Source organism: Alosa sapidissima, chromosome 16, assembly GCF_018492685.1.
Source record: "Alosa sapidissima isolate fAloSap1 chromosome 16, fAloSap1.pri, whole genome shotgun sequence".
NCBI lineage: Eukaryota > Metazoa > Chordata > Actinopteri > Clupeiformes > Clupeidae > Alosa > Alosa sapidissima.
In genome coordinates, this window is record NC_055972.1 from 9,581,328 (window position 1) to 9,598,662 (window position 17,335).

A 17,335-nucleotide genomic window follows, 5' to 3' on the forward strand; every position below is an offset into this window, starting at 1 on the left:
GCTGATCTCCTCCCATGGTTTTATTTCTTAAATCCATCATAAGTGAGTCAATCATCAATTTGTTAAGTCTTCATATGTAGTCAAACTGTATTGTATTTTATTATTTGTAAAGCACTTTGGGTCAACCCTGTTGCATTAAATATGCTATAAAAATGTACTGACTCGTCTTGACGAGGTTCCTATCACTGGTTAGGGAAACAAACTTACTTTAAAATGGCTTCACTAAGTCTGAAGTCTAGACATTCTATCTCATTCTAGATTCCTAAAACAACACCTACTTAGGTCTTTGTTAGGCTAAGCTCCATTAAAGCATCTAATTTATTTATGTCCAGAGCTACTCCATATCAAACTGGTGTATCCTGATTTATTCTGCACTAACCAAACTACTGTTATGTATAATTCACTTAGCTTGTACAAACACAGAGGAGAGAGAAAGCCTGAATGTCAACTTGCATACTATGAGATACATATGCATGCCTGCCAAGAAAGGTCTAAGCTGACAGGCCAGTCAACGTTCTAAAAGACAAAGAAACACTTTCTAAATCACACCTGCCAATCTGCAGACCTGGAATTATAGAAGCACTCACACTCTTTTCATGCAATTAAAAAGGAATAGGTGGTGCTATAGCCAATTTGGCCAAAAAATAATTGGAAAAACTTTGGAGTTAACAGAAAATGAATCAATGCTAAATCTCTGGCAAAGGGCTAGGTAATTCTCACATTCCCATTCCAGACATGACATTCCATATATCTCTGCAGGAAGGACATGAGCATCTGAAAAATATGTTTTTATGTATTTTTAAATCCTGAGTTTATATCCAAGCCTTACAAATGGGCAACTTTAAGGAATGAGAACACAAAATGTCCGGTCAACTCAACCTCAAGGAATGGGGCATTAATATCATGGCCAGTAGGATAATAACTCTGTGCCAGTACTGAACTTTGATGTCATTCACTTAGACAGGTACCTCAACTGATCACAACTGTCTGCATTACATCCCCATCTGCTACGGTGGGAAGACTTTCTTCCTTGTTCACATTATGAGATTACAACTGTCTTGATTGTATTATGATGATAACACATGCTGTACAGTACCTAAAATATTCTGAGAGGAAGTGGTGTTTTGAGAGCAAGGGAGTAATCTTGTTTGAGGAGAGGAAGTGGTGTTTCGAGAGCAAGGGAGTAATCTTGTTTGAGGAGAGGAAGTGGTGTTTCGAGAGCAAGGGAGTAATCTTGTTTGAGGAGAGGAAGTGGTGTTTCGAGAGCAAGGGAGTATTCTTGTTTGAGGAGAGGAAGTGGAGTTTCGAGTGCAAGTGAGCATTCTTGTTTGAGGAGTGTGATACTATCAGCTATGTCAGCCCACATACCTTTGTGTTGAACCTGGTGTGATTATGTCCACAAAAGTTCTGGCACTAAGTATGACATTGAATTGAAATCTCAACACCTCTACTGATCTCTAGTTTTGCAACATGTCACTGTGACTGCCCCTTAATTCAATCAGCTTTAGTTTGAAGTTCTTCTGACAACCACTTGTAAGTAATATACCATTGCGTTTGAGGCATGTCAACAGGATGATCTAAATAAGGAGGGAAATCTGAAAATTTGTTAGATGACGGATGTCTCAAGCATTTAGCTTCACAAATGTCCCCCAAAAAGACACCAATCATCATGCGCTACTATAGTCTGATTTAACAGAGGAGCTGTAAAAAAGTACCAGTGCACCACCTGCAGAAAATATTGTGCCACTACAAGCACCTCTAACACCACAGGTCCTTGGAGTTGTTTGACTCAGTCATACAGTACAGGACAGCCTTGGATACTGTATGTGTGTATAAACTCAAGTGACTAAAAATATGCCTCAGAATGTGCGTTTGATTTTAACATGATTATGAAAGAAGCTTTTTCAATTATGTTTCATCTTTTATAAACATTCTGCTGACATCTTTCTGCATTGATGCAATTTCAGACATCTGTATCTTCACATTTATTTGATTTGCATGATACCGTGTCCAAACCATGCGATGAACCAACCACAATGGAAGAGTCCAGATTGAGACTTCTTTACACACACTATGTGGCATCACCAGACATTTTATTATGAGCAAATTGGAGTGAGAATGTAAGGATTCAAGCATTTGAATGTTGAAATGTAGGCCTAAATGTTAATGTGTTCTTTTTATAATGTCGGCTGACTGAACATCACATGACACCTCACCTCAGCATGGCTCTGGTGTGGATTGGCCTTTTGTCTTTACTCTTCAACTTTTTGTGAAGAGTCTGGAATCCTCACAGTGAAGGCAAAATAGGCAAACATATGCGTTTTTCCTACGTGTAAACGGGGCTTAGATCTCCCTGAAAGAACATCTAAGGGTGTGTTTGTAATATCATTCTGACACTCTGAAAACAGAATAACGCTTTTAAGTTCGAAAAAGACGAGCGAACTCCCAGTTGGCTACACCCTGGATGCTCCGAATTATCGGTGTTAAAAAGAGCGCTTGGAGTGGCAATTTACGAACGCACCCGTTGTTGAGTGGGCCAGGCTAGCAAAGTGCGAGTAGGCTATCCGTATGCAAATGAATTCAAAGGGCTATAGGTAGCCTAAACAAAGAGGACAAACCTACTTCTCCATGACTTTGCCACAATGTTAAGGAGGCTATTAGGCGGATCTACGGAGAGACAAGAAAGGCAAGGTGTCTGTCTACACTGAAGTAGGCTTAATAGCCATCGTTAAGGCAACCCTCTCTGTCCAAAGTGAGCAATCCTTCCTTGGACCCTCACCAAAGATTCTGCCCTCACTCATTTTTTGGCGTCACTTTGGCATCGGCCGTCTCTGATTTCAGTCTAGCAGACTCGCTTCCGAATCGAACAATTTAATTGAAGTTAAGCAAGCTCAACGCGAAGGCCGATGTGCTCTGTTTTGAAATAGAAAACACTATAACGAGGTAAGTTTGTTAGAAACCACATAATTAGTTTTACAGGAAAAAAGTAAACAATTGGATTGACGTTTCGGGCCTAGTCTTAAAACTGAAATGAAACTAACCTACATATTTCCCAGGCCTACTGCGGGTATTTTAATTAGACCTAATGTAAAATGTTCTTAAACATTGTGGTCACAAGTGAAAGTAGGCTAGGGAGTATATATTATAGCATAATACATTATTTGTTTGTTTGTTCTTGTTTGGTGTACACAGATGTCAATGAATGAAAGAAATAATCTTCAATTATCGTCAAGAGATCATAATACACATGGTCATGCAGATTATTAACAACAGTTCCCAAAGTATTCAAGTTCAGTGCAGTTTTTTTAAACCCTTGAATGGATAAGTCAGACTGAAAGCTTTGAAAAATGACAGTGGTTGTCCCTGAGACATCTTTTGGCATTTGGAAAACATCACTCCTAACCATAGGCTAAACAATTTGAACCCTAACCATGTAAATTGTTTAATTGTGACATCAAACCATATTTTGTGAGCAGAGATAGGCTAGGCCTATGTAATGCTTTAAACTTGGCTAGTTTGTGTGGTCTAATGTAGGCTACCAGTGCTGAAGCCATCAATACTGCATGCGGATATTGCAGTGGCTATACATTCAGTTTATTCTGCTCATCCTACAGGTTTATACCAGCCTATTACCAGTGGCTACATCAAAAAAAATTCTGGGGCAAGCACACATCAACGTGTCAGACTACAGATGGCTGACTTCGCCATCCTATCAGTGAAACATTCTCACAAAACTGGGCTTGTGGATTTTGGCCAGGGCAGCAAATATCAAAGCCAGTCAGTATAAAAACTGAATTTGATGGGTTGAAAGTAACATCTACCGAAGTCAAATTAGAAGAGGACTGGCTTGGAAACATTATCTGCTCTACACCTTCTTCAAACACTGAAGACACATTGATGGACTTAAAGTGTGAGATTTTTAAATCAGAGGCTGATGTGTTTGAAAATGATATTGATAAAATGGAAGCTGTCCCACCAGAGAGTGGTGAAAAAGTAGATTGTGTGCCAGACACTAGCCACAAAAGGAGCAAGAAAGCATACAAAGCAAGAGTAAAGGCCAGAAAAATATTTGAATGTGATCAATGTGGTCTTTGCTTTGGGAGAAAGGATCAGTTCATAGTCCACACGTACTTTCATACAGGTGAAAAGCCATACAGCTGTTCAGTTTGTCAGAAAAGTTTCTCGCGGGCTGATAGTCTGACTGTACATATGAGGATCCACACAGGGCAAAGGCCATATAAATGTGACCAGTGTGACAAGACCTTCACAACAAGTGGATACCGAAGAGAACATCAGTTCATTCATGCAGGGATCAAGCCATATGCCTGCAGCTACTGTGACCGGAGTTTTGTTCATGCCAATGATCTTGCCAAACACCAGAGGATGCACACAGGGGAGCGGCCGTATCCCTGTTCAAAATGTGGGATGGCCTTCCGGCGTCTAGAGACCTTACAGAAACATTTTTTCAGAAAACATGAAGGTGAAGCATCACTGACTTGTTCAAATTGTGCTAAGGTCTTCAAGAGTAAAGGGCATTTGGAAAAGCACATTAGGTCTCACTGCAAGAAACAATGCTGAAGGAAGCAGCCTGCATACATGTATGTTCAGTAGAACATTCTCCTTAATTAATTTAAATAATTGTGTAGCAACTTTTCAAATGTATTTCTTTAAATAGCGGATCAGTGGTTTGGAGATTAAGTCATTTTCTGAAACCATATCTAGTAGTCTAAAATACTGAAAGTACGTTTCATAAGCACAATATTCTCCATGGTCTATTTAAATGTGGCTTATTATGCGACACTTTCCTGAAGAGTCAATGTGCACACAATCTTGGAAGTTTAACAATAAGTTGAACTTGTGTGGTTCTGCCTTTATTTACTAGCTGATACTGATAAGTGTGAATGTATAGCAGTTGTCAAAGACATTCTGACTGATTGAGCTATCTAAGTGAAATGAAAAGATTGTCTGGCCCGTTATCTCCAAACAATCACAGCTATTATCACTTGTAAACCTAGGCTACCTATCTCTTTCCATTCAATGTGTATCCACTATTGAATATGAGGTAGCCTACAGTAGGCCTGTGTGTGGAATAAGTCACTTAGGCAACAGCCTTCTCTTTGAGGGGAACAAAACTTCTTAAAATAAAATCTCATGATGCAATCATGTAATGTTATGTGGTCTTTGAAATACAAAGTCAGGGGGCATTCAGTGGATATGCCTGTAGGTTATAGGTTTCGACAGACTTTTGGATAACTTCGGTAGGCCTACTAAAGAGAAGATATTGTGTGATGGCATCTCCTATATTGTCAGAGTGTCGTAGAAAACCTAATTGACTTATTCTAAACTCAGATAGGCTGGAGATACTGTAGATTGGAAGCTTTATTCACAGTCTGAAAAAGGAAAGGGCGGAAAGGTAATTTCCTTGTCCACACATACATTCAAACAGGTAAAAAGCCGCACAGTTGTTCAGTTTGTAAGAAAAGCTTCTCACAAGCTGATGGTCTAGCTGTGAGGCTGCATACAGCAGAAAGGCCTTATATTATAAATGTGATCAGTGTGGTAAGGACTTCACTACTACGGGACACCCGTACATCGGTTCAGCCATTCAGAGACTAAACCTTATGCTTGTCAACATTGTGATAAAAGCTTTGTGAATCCCAAAGATCTTGCCGAACACAAGAGAATACATACAGGGGAGAGGCCATACCTAGCCTACGTAGGCCCGGGAGTAAACTTAGAAAAGGTATGTACTTGCACGGAACCCCCCAAGGGACATGTATTATTGATGCTGGAATTGATTTATTTAAGCCCCATCGCAATAGTTTTGCATTCCTTTGCCATTTTGTTGCATTCCCTCGCGAAGTGAAAAGTATTGCGAGGGAACTCAGAATTATTGCGAAGAAACGCTAAAGAATCTCTAAAAATAAACTTCCACCTGTAAAACATAATTCCCACCATGACCCTTCGTGGGCTCCAAACCGTACCCCACTGGAGAGTTTAGGCTACAAAAAACGTAAGACGTTCCGTCAGTTTAAAACAAGTTGTAGGAGAGGCATATGCAATCCCAGAATTAAAACTGAAAGACCAAAATAATCAATGATGATTTGGCTGTGTACATGCTGGTTGGCTTTATTATGGGAGGAAGAATATAGAACCAGATGCAATATGGTCTGATTCAAACATAGCATTATAAAGAATATACATTCAGAATCAGGTAAGGTGTGTATGATAGTGCACTTGGCAAGTAGGTTACACAATTCAGGAGTCAGAATCTTTTTTGGGTGGGTCCTAGTAAGGGGGAATGAAGTTGCAGACAAGTATGCCAAACAGGCAATAAAACATGATACAAATATGGCTATCATGTACAATATGGCCAAGCAGAAATGAACAGCATGATTAAAGCCATATCAATGATAGTAATATGCTGGATAATGAAAATAGGCAGACAATTCAAAAGAATGTTGAGCAGGAGTAGGCCTACCAGCGGGCATACAGGATTGACCAGCACATGAAAAGGCCCTTTGCCCTTATTACCTGCAGGAAAGACACGTAGCCTATAGGACAAGTAGAGGAAGAAAATATAACTCGACTGTGAATGCATGTGTTGTAAGACATGTAAAATAAATGAATGACACTGGCACTACGCACAAATTAATGTAGCCTAAACTTACACCGCACTTTCCTATAATAACTTAAGTTCTCTCGCGTCACTGACAGTAGCTAGAATGCATTAAAAAACACCGGGAAAAAACAGTGTTCAGTCCACCAAGTCATAAGCTATCGGCGCTGCGCAGCACCAGTTGTGATATTTATCTTACGGAGTGTAATCGTAGGTAATGTCATGTATGAAAACTAGTATTGTTAGGCAATACTAAAGTGCAAGTCCAGGGCAGGTGTGGCGATGACATCATCGATACGCAAGCAGGATGTGCGGTTTCGCTGTCTAAACGAATTCAAACGGGCTACGGCTTCAGATTTCTCCACTCTGGGACCAGGTTTTAGAAAAGTGCGGTTTCGGGCAGTGCGTTTACAGGATTCGTTTGGACGCTCGGCCAAGACGAAGCAAAACCTCTGCGTTTAACCTAAAAAGTGTCTCCGTGTGGACGGGCCCTCAAGAGGCCACAAACAACTGCCACCACTGTCCATCGACGGAGATGCTGTGGAGAGAGTGAGCAGCACAAAATTCCTGGGGGTGCACATCAGCGACGACCTCTCCTGGACCACCAACACAGCATCACTGGCGAAGAAAGCCAGCAGCGCCTCTACTTCTTGCGCAAATTGAAGAAGGCAAGTGCCACGCCTCCCGTCATGACCACATTCTACAGAGGGACCATAGAGAGCATCGTGTCCAGCTGCATCACAGTGTGGGGCGGAAGCTGCACAGATCAGAACAGGAAGACACTCCAGCGCATTGTTAACACAGCTAAGAGGATCATTGGAGCACCACTCCCCTCCCTGCAGGACATTTACACCATCCGCCTCACCCGCAAAGCACTAATGATTGTCAAGGACACAACCCACCCTGCACACAAACTGTTCAGCCTCCTGCCCTCTGGAAAGAGGTACAGGAGCCTCCGCTCCCGCACCACCAGACTTGCAAGTAGCTTCATCCACCAAGCAATCAGGATGCTGAACACTCTACCTACTCTCCCATCACTGACAGCCCCCCCCACCCACCAGCCAGCCAGGAACCTAGGATCCTGTATACCCTAACCCCCAACACCTCCCCAGGACCGCCCTGTGGAACTGCACTGTGCCTGCGCAGCCTAATGTGTTGCAAGCCTGATATACTTGAAATGACTGCATAACAATGTAAATATACAGTAAACTCAAGCACAAGTTTAAACTTCATGTAAATGTTATCAATGTTATTTATCACTCTGCCACAATGCTGCTGCTACTACTACTCTGTCAGAAGGTTACGCTAGGACTATGTAAATATACACACTACCTCTATTTTTTGATATTCTATATTTCTATATTTTGATATATGTTCTATATTTCAGTCTCGCACTTTAATGTCTGTATGTGGTATGTCTGTATATTTTTATTTTTTATTGTCTATGGCTATGTCTATGTCTAAAGTATGTCTATATCTGTATTTAAAGTATGTCTATGTCTGCATGGGAAAGTTCAATTCTTTGTATGACCAGTGCATGTAAAGAAATTGACAATAAAGCCGACTTGACTTGACTTCAAAGTCAAAGTCAAAGTCAGCTTTATTGTCAATTTCTTCACATGTTCCAGACATACAAAGAGATCGAAATTACGTTTCTCACTATCCCACGGTGAAGACAAGACATATTTTACCAATTTAGGTCCACAGACAAACATAACATTCAAGTAAACAAAAAAGTAAGTAAATAAGTAAATAAGAGGGCACATATAATAATGAAAAAATAAGAGCAGCAAAGTGTGGTTGAAATTGTGCATAGACAGTCAATAAAAATACTAGTGCAAATTCAGGCCAATAAAAGGCTTGGGTAGTTCTGTTTGACCTAAGTAAGAAGAAAGTGGCATAGTGGTGCAGTTATGTAAGAGCAGCAGAAGTGTTGTGTTTTCAGGACAACAACACCAGTTGTAAAGTGTACAAGTGTGCAAGTGGAGTAGTGCAGGCGGCCATTTTGGGTCCAATGTCCAGGATGTTATGTAGCTGAGGGTGGAGGGGGGAGAGGAGGGAGAGAGTTCAGCATCCTTACGGCTTGGTGTATGAAGCTGTTGGTGAGTCTGGTAGTGCGGGAGCGCAGGCTTCTGTACCTCTTCCCAGAGGGCAGTAGATCAAACAGATTGTGAGCGGGGTGACTTGCATCACTCACAATTTTGGTCGCTTTGCGGGTGAGGTGGGTGGTGTAAATGTCCTTCAGGGAGGGGAGTGAAGCACCAATAATCCTTCCAGCTGTGTTCACTATGCGCTGCAGGGCTTTCCTGTTGTATTCAGTGCAGCTTCCGCCCCACACAGCGATACAGCTGGAGAGGATGCTCTCGATGGTGCCTCGGTAGAATGTGGTCATGATGGCTGGTGGAGCACTTGCTCGCCTGAGTTTCCGCAGGAAGTACAGGCGGCGCTGAGCTCTCTTCGCCAGTGATGCAGTGTTGGTGGTCCAGGAGAGGTCTTCACTGATGTGCACCCCCAGGAATTTGGTGCTTCTCGCTCTCTCCACCACAGCACCGTCGATGGTCAGTGGCAGGTGTTGGGTGTGACCTCTCCGGAAGTCAACAACAATCTCTTTGGTCTTGCTGACGTTCAGCAGGAGGTTGTTGTCCCTGCACCACGTGGTCAGGTGGTCGACCTCCAACCTGTATTGAGTCTCGTCGCCCTTGGTGATGAGACCCACCAGAGTTGTGTCGTCAGCAAATTTCACTATGTGATTGTTGCTGTAGGTTGCAGTGCAGTCATGCGTCAGCAGGGTGAAGAGCAGCGGACTGAGCACGCAGCCTTGGGGGGCCCCTGTGCTCAGTGTGATGCTGCTTGAGGTATTGTTGCCAACACGTACTACTTGGGGCCTCTGACAGAGGAAGTCCAGTAGCCAGTTGCAGAGGTAGGTACTGAGTCCCAGTTTGTCAAGTTTGCAGATGAGTTGTTGTGGTATTATGGTGTTGAATGCAGAACTGAAGTCTATAAACAGCAATCTCACATATGAGTCTCTTTTTTCCAGGTGGGTGAGGGCTGGGTGGAGGGCAGAGCAGATTGCATCCTCTGTAGACCGCTTGGCTCGGTATGCAAACTGGAAGGGGTCCAGGGTGGGGGGGAGAATGGCTTTGATATGTGACATGACAAGCCGCTCAAAGCACTTCTTGACTACCCCCTAGTGGCAGCTCGCGAAGCCTACCACAGTTTGGGAATCCCTGTAGTTAGTAGGCTATTCAGACCCACACTCCTATTCAGAAGGTGGCAGTAATGCACCAAAAGCTGTTTGTCAAGCTCGTAGAACAAGAAGTGTTGATGCACGGCTGCAAAAACAAACTAGTCCCAGGGTCGCTACCATTTTTACAGTCCATGGTCACTACACGTGAACACTTGCAGGTACAATCTTTGATGTGTTTGTCAAAATGGTTGATGTTAAATATTTGCCGGCTATTGATAGGTACAGCAGTTCCTTTGTGAGAGGGGTATGAAGGTGGAAACAGCAGCACGGGCAAATGAGCGAGGCGTGATTTCGAAAGATCCACACCTCATTGTTGTGACTGATTGAACATGAAACGTGTGCCTACTGGAAGCGAGTGAACGATCGAGCACACAAATCCGTGAGCAAAAAAAAATCCGTTTAGCAAAAACAAAACAAAACAAAACAACATTCAGTGGCGTTGGCTCATAAACCTGTGACATGACTGAGATCAAGCTTTCGATGTGGCCAATACAGATTCAAGGCACTCAGCCAAACGCAACAAGGCAGCCGTGGACAAAGACCTTAGATTGTCTTGTATTTTAAACACAAGAAGATGTGAAATAGGCTGGCTATATGCCTACAGGCTCCATGTTGCAGTGTTCCTGCTCAGATCAGCCTACTTTATTGTTGTTTTAAAAGGGCGTTTCGAAACGAATTTTGTTCAGTGACCATTTTCAATTTCGAAATAGAAACGTTTTCCGTCCACATTAGACCGTTGATATGCAATCCACATAAACATTCACGCAGTTCTCATGGCCATTCATGCAACTGTCACATGACCAATTGGGCATGCACTAACCGTTAAACAGGACGACTCACTACTGTTGGAGAAAGAGTTGAGATGGTGAAGACAAACGCTACGACTTTCCTTTCATGGACTGATGATGAAGTAGAATTATTACTAAAAGTAACATTGGAGTACAAAGTGACTATGGCGGCAGAAGGTATTAAATGGGAGTTGTCCTGCAGCAAATACGGGGACATTTTGCAAAGTTTCCTTGAGAATTACCCCACACATGAGGCTGGCCTTACAATGAGAAAGGAGTTCCCGCACAAAAAGCAGGATATCACTAAAGGTAGGCTATGCCTTTTGTTGGTTATATTGTTTAATTGTTCCAGAGGATTAGTGAATGTATGAATTTGAGTCTGTTGAAACGAGACAATAATTATCTTAATGACAGGAACGTATCTGTGTGTTTTGTGTGTTATCTGTCCCCCCACCCACTCAGTGGCCAATTTGGTAATTCTCTTTGGGCAGTATAAAAATGTGTAACCCTGTAGGCATTTTTGAGAAAGTTGTTATACATCATATTTTAATGTCTTCTGAATATGAATACACTGTATAAGCTCTATGATGGATGCAACAGCTATGATGGATGCAACAGCTTTACAGTCGCTCATTCCCTGCAAGGCGGACCCAGCCGGACAGCCCCCTGCATAGCTGTCCACAAGTATGCTCCCCAGGCATAGGGCAGTCTCTAAGCAGACTATGGCCCCCCAGCCTCAGCCCCCATCTTTGTCCTCACTGTCAGCCCTTAAAGGACAAGCAACAACATGACACTCGCGGTTCTCCAAGGGTGCTGATGTGTCCTGCTTCTGAATGGCAACGTCAGACAAGCACAGGGCGGTCATCGATCAGGATGTCTCTGGTCAGAGTGAAGCTCTGCGCATTTACACTTTTACAATGGTCAGTGTTTCCCATACATTGACTTATTTGTGGTGGCCCACCACAATATCAACATTGACCACCACACAATGATTTTCCAGGTTGTACTAAATTGTGCTTAAATCTGGCTAGCATCATAACCACGCTGTGCTAATTTGTTAAAAACTGTTGTATTCAAGATCATTCTGTAAGCCAACTACCACAAATGGAATTCAATTCTGTGGGAAACACTGAGGGTGACAGTTACTCATGACGCCCCCCCCCCCAAAAAAAACCCCAAAAAAAAACAAAAACAGTATGGTATCTTTGTCTACCCCAGTTTTCCCTCAGTTGACCCCACATGCAGCTCACATAGCCCATTTTGACCAATTATTGCCTTTGCCTGCAGTCCATGATAATCAGGCAACCACACACTTTGGCACACCCACACTACTCACCTCAGCACTTGGTGAACATGCACTCCTCATAGGCTCTTCAAATGATTGCGGAAGTATAAGTATATACTCTTTTGATCCTGTGAGGGAAATTTGGTCCCAATCCGTGAATTAGTGAAACACACTCAGCAAACAGACAGTGAGGTGAAGCACACACTAATCCCGGCGCAGTGAGCTGCCTGCAACAACAGCGGTGCTCGGGGAGCAGTGAGGGGTTAGGTGGTCGGTGTTCGAACCGGCAACCCTCCGGTTACAAGTCCGAAGCGCTAACCAGTAGGCCACGGCTGCCCCAAGGCTTCGCACAACAGTTCATTCACCCTCCCCTTCAAATCACAACAATTCTACCTACGATAGTGCCTCCTCAATTGCGCTCTTATTCAGAGATAGGAAATAATGAAACACGCCATCCACCCAGTTCATGCATAAGACAGACCAAGGGTGTTTTACAGCAAATGATGGCATCAAAGAATGCCAGCAGGAGTCTTTGTGCCCCCCTGTGGGATTTCATGCTACAGCATCTAAATCCTTTCTTCTACTCATGGTCCAAGCCCAATCGTCCCACAGGAGCAGCTGTGGCTATACACTGGGGGGGGGGTCTCCCATTTGTGCGTAAGCTTTTTTTTTTAACACACTTTACGCACCTCTGTGTTACGCGTATTCTCCCATTCACCCTCTGTCATACCCACAGTGCGCAAGTTCGAAATCAATGCAGCCTTATGAAAGAGGTGTGATTTATTTAAAATAGAACCAGACTAAAAAAATAGTTTCTACTTATCTCAATAAGGGAAATAAATGAAGAGCCTATGTTGAGTACAAATATGTCTTCTGAAGGCCTAAACAGAGCCCAGCCAAAAACTCCAATAACATTTTGATCAACTTTGAGGGACAGCTATGACCATGCAGGATCATCCAGACCAAATGTGACAATTTTGCTACCTACTATTCCTATTTATGTACCAGCATGCAAAATTTGAGCCCCCTACATGGTTTAGTTCTTGTGCTATGGGTTTGTGAACTTTGACAAAAAAAAGAGGCTTGTGAACTTTGACAAACAAAATAAACACCCCCTTCCCCTGTAAAACTGGCTGTATCTTGGAAAGTATTGATCTTACATAAAAGTCATTTTACAGTGTGTCTCCTGGATAACATAGGTACACCTGGTATTTTTTTCAGAATTTTTTGAGACCTAAGTGCGTGGGCCCTGGTTGAATTGACGTGGAATGACCCGCCCAGATTTTGGGGGTGCTCCTCCCAAAATGCGTAACTCCCTCTATCGCACGTAAATAACAGATTTAAACGAAGGGGCGAATTCGCGCAGAATGAAATGTGCATAGTTACGCACTTTTTTATAATTACGCACCCTTACGCACATGGGAGAATCCCCCCCCCCCCCGCTTAATGCATAGTGAGAACTATTTGTGTGCTCAAACAGAGAGCCATGCACTGTCAAAGTAGGCTTTCACACTGACTTGTGGAGGTTATCACTTCAGCATACAAGGCATCATGTGTATCCCCAACATTTATTAGTTGTGTTGCAGCATCCCGGAAGAGCATCTCTATTGAACATATCTGTTTAAGTGCAAGCTGGGCTTTGCGCCCATTGGCCACATTTATAACCTGCATTGGTAGCCTGCTCTGTGCTTTCAGCTTCACGCATGTGACTGGTGCCCAGTATGTGCATCACACCTGGTCTCAGTCTGTAATGTCAAGTGTGCTCAATGTGGACAACTGCAGTTCTACATCAGATGTGTCTAAGACAGCCTAGACACTAATAGGTCTGGTATAGTCCTGCGTCTGTGTTCTGTGCAGGCGGCACATGACGAAAATTGCATCATCAACGTGGCATGTGGGCGGTGTTGTGTGCCTCCCAACTATTGTAACCACACATCAATGATGCACATCTTCAGCGCTTGCAAGTATTGTTTTAATCAGCTTAAGATTTTTACTGTACAATTCACCTCTGGCTTGTTTTTTTCTTGATATAGACTTCATACATTGATTAAAAACGGTTTTGGGCAGCCATTTTCTTTTTATTATTTATGACTAAACAGTGACTTGTATAGCTTGTTATACAGCAGAATATATTCAGATCATACAGAAAATCATAGAGAAACAACACATCATACTTTTCCTCAAGAATGCCTACATTTTTTTTTCAGGGCTATTTCTCAGGTTTCGGTCCTGACTAAATGGGGAGGCATACAAGGTCATACTGACATAAAAAGTACAATAGAAGAAATATGTTTTAAATCTATATGATATATCTCCCCACCAAATCACTAAAACAAGGCTAAAAATGATAAAAATAAATAAGTAAAATAATAATAATGTGGTTGCTAACATGGAGAATTTCTATGGTGCTGTGTCTCCTTATGAGAAAGTCTCTGGTGTTAATAGAATGTCTTTTGTACGACTGATTTCAAACGTGGCAGGTGTCTTGCTACAGGTACGAGTGCAGTGCTAAATTGTACGCTGTTTGGATAAGAAAATCGATTAAATCGTTAATAAAAGGACACATTGGCTTTTGCCACACCATAATATATATCTGTTGCCACTCTAGCCGCTGTAGCCACTCCCCCTCTCACACAGCATAGCGCAGCACTGAATCAGTGTACAAGGACACAAAGTTTGTTAAGCCAGTGCTGTTTAGAATAAACTAACTAAGATGTTTGGATGATTATCAAGTTTGACCTCAACAAGACTACCTCTGGATGCGGTTTGATTGCATAAAATTATTCTGTGGATTTTGCAATATGCCAACCAACACGGGGTATGCAGTGGCTATTCAAAACAAAGTAAATAATGTGTTTCATAAACTGACACTTTGAATAGTCTACTTTGGAGTGTCTCTGGACTTTGAATAAACTCCAACTGCACGATCCCGAATCGAAACAAGCGTCAAGTCCAACAGTTTCAGAATGCCACACATGAAAGGCATTCTGCTCTGTTCACTCCGGACACAGAGTGGCAAAGTATGAAGTCAGGTATACCAGAGACTGTTTGTGGGAAAGTCACACTGTTGCAAATTTAATATGACCATGCATCATCATCTCTATCATCAAGTTTTTCAATTAAGACTAAGCATAGGCTTAACTCAAAACAGTTGTTAGGCCTAACCTATGTCATTTTGCTCTGTAAAAAATGTTAAATACAGTCATGCTTAAATTCTGTTTACTGCACGGTTGCTACAATCTGATATAACAATATTCAATAATCATTAATCCTATTTTTATGCTTCCTGCGGGCATGTAATTGGGCTACTGTTTTTTTTACGGGAATAGTGTGTTTTGAACTTGCACAGCACTAGTTATTGTGGAATAGTCAGGCATGTTAGTCTGTATGAGATGCTATATTGACTGTGGCATGTTTTTTGTATTCACAGCTCAATTAACATCAAAATTAAAGGCCATACGGAACAAGTATAGGCAGGCAGTCAAGACTGGTCGAAAGAGTGGCCATGGGCGAGTGATCCTGCTGTATTTTGAGCTTTGTGAAGCCATTTGGGAAGAATCACTAGGGACAGACACCATCTCTGGGGTGATCGAGACTAGCAACACAAGGCCAGATACACCCACCGCCAGCTCCGCTGCAACAGGCGAAGAGTCACTGACTGAGGAGACGATAGAAAATTGCCGTCAACAACTGAACCGGTCCTTGGGAGCCTGCCGGAGGAGCAAGTTGATGAAGCGACCCTTCCCGGATGCTGCACTGGAGGACCTCAGAATTAAGAGGCGGCTCCTCCATCAGCTCGAGGCAACGCACAACGAGTTTGTTAACAGTATAGGCCGGTTGTCATCCTCGGTGGACCGTCTGAACTCTAACATCGAGCTCTTGGTGCAGCACATTGTGGGCACAGGTACAGGCACAGTTTATTTCTTAGTTGATCTCTCTCTCTGAGGTACCTCATACCTACTAGCCTTAACTGCTTTGTCTAGTAATATATTCTGATATATTGTCTGGTAATTTTACAGATAATCTGCATACAGTGAATGTGATTTATCAAATCCTCAAAAACAATTAACTTATTTTTCTAAATCAGGGAACAATAACACAGAAGATCTTGGACACCCTGTGGCTGACTCAGTGAACATACCTGTTGACCAACCATCAGTGCCAGGCAGAATTAAAGCTGAGTTTCACGAAGTTGCTCTAGACTCATCTCCAGCACTATGTCAGGGAAGCCCAAAGCTGAGGATAAAGTCTGAACAGGTCAAAGTTGAAGAGGATGGGACTGAAACCATGGTGTGCTCTACACAGACAAACACAGATGACACTTTGATTCAACTGTGAGACTAAAATCTGAGACGTGCTAGATTTGATAGTCACCGGTTATCCATTTCTTTAATCAACAATGGAGAACATTTCTGCAAAATAATAGACAAAACAGAAAATCAAACATGGATCATCTTGACCACCACAGAAATATTGACTGCAGGATACTTACCCAACACTCAAAACCAAGTAGAACATTTGAATGTAAGCAATGTGGACTCCTCTTAAAAAGCGTATGCCTGTCAACATTGTGAAAAGCTTTGGCCATCCCAATGATATTGCCAGATCTCATTGTAATAAGAACAAACACTGAAAGAAATAAGCAGCTGCTTGAATGTTATGTTAAGATGTTGTGGAGTCAAAGGGGTGTACGTTGAGTGTAGTTGAGGTGGACCAGGGAGGGCCTTGTGATATAAATAAAGTGGCCAATGCTAAGGAGATGCATGATCAGGCTCTAGTTTCCTTTTTTAAACCTCGTCTCAGGAAAACAATAGTTGAGCATTTAAATTGGTAAGAAAACACTGCTGGGGATTTTTTTATCACTGCTTTGCCATCATCAAATTAAAATATATTTTTTTTCTACAGTCATAGCATTGTTATTACTGTAACATGTGCATACATTAAGTAAGGTTCCTTCAATATACAATATGACCCTTTTAGCCGACTTTGAGACAGGATTGAAAGAATCCTCCATAGAATGTATGGGATTCATTTGTAATCGCAATATGGCAGTTGTCTACACATATCCCAGCCCTTCCTGTAATGTAAGTAACCAACTACGTTGTTGGAAATGGCATTGTTGCTTATCTGCACAATAGCAGACCTGAGCTGTAAACCAACCAATCAATTTAATTATTAATGAGCATGAATGGGGGAAAAAAAGGCTATTTCACATGGTTGCTATATATAGACACTTTATAGATCCCAAAGGAAATTTTGGAAATGGTGTGTATGGCTTGCCCTTGGGTAATTTTCAGCCCAACCAATGTTACATACCCCATCTATGTACAGTACAGTATAAAATACCCAATATATGAATCCATCCTATTTGGGAAAAAAGCATGAAAAGTGCACTG

The 17,335-nt window shown here is 42.2% G+C and overlaps 1 protein-coding gene across 1 annotated transcript; it reads left to right on the top strand.

Annotated features, from left to right (window-relative positions):
- Nucleotides 1-9,915: 9,915 nt before the first annotated feature.
- On the top strand, nucleotides 9,916-16,843 carry LOC121685123. Its single transcript, XM_042065446.1, has 3 exons — nucleotides 9,916-10,963; nucleotides 15,370-15,843; nucleotides 16,027-16,843. The coding sequence occupies exons 1-3, from the start codon at nucleotides 10,729-10,731 to the stop codon at nucleotides 16,275-16,277; spliced, it is 960 nt and encodes a 319-aa protein (XP_041921380.1). The 5' UTR covers nucleotides 9,916-10,728; the 3' UTR covers nucleotides 16,278-16,843.
- The last annotated feature ends 492 nt before the right edge of the window (nucleotides 16,844-17,335 follow it).

What these genes read in the sequence shown, in the direction of transcription:
- LOC121685123 (XM_042065446.1), top strand. Translation starts at nt 10,729, where the DNA reads ATGGTGAAGACAAACGCTACGACTTTCCTTTCATGGACTGATGATGAA. An exon ending in AAAGCAGGATATCACTAAAG is followed by an intron (nt 10,964 to 15,369) that starts GTAGGCTATGCC and finishes TTGTATTCACAG; the next exon opens with CTCAATTAACATCAAAATTA. An exon ending in GCAGCACATTGTGGGCACAG is followed by an intron (nt 15,844 to 16,026) that starts GTACAGGCACAG and finishes TTTCTAAATCAG; the next exon opens with GGAACAATAACACAGAAGAT.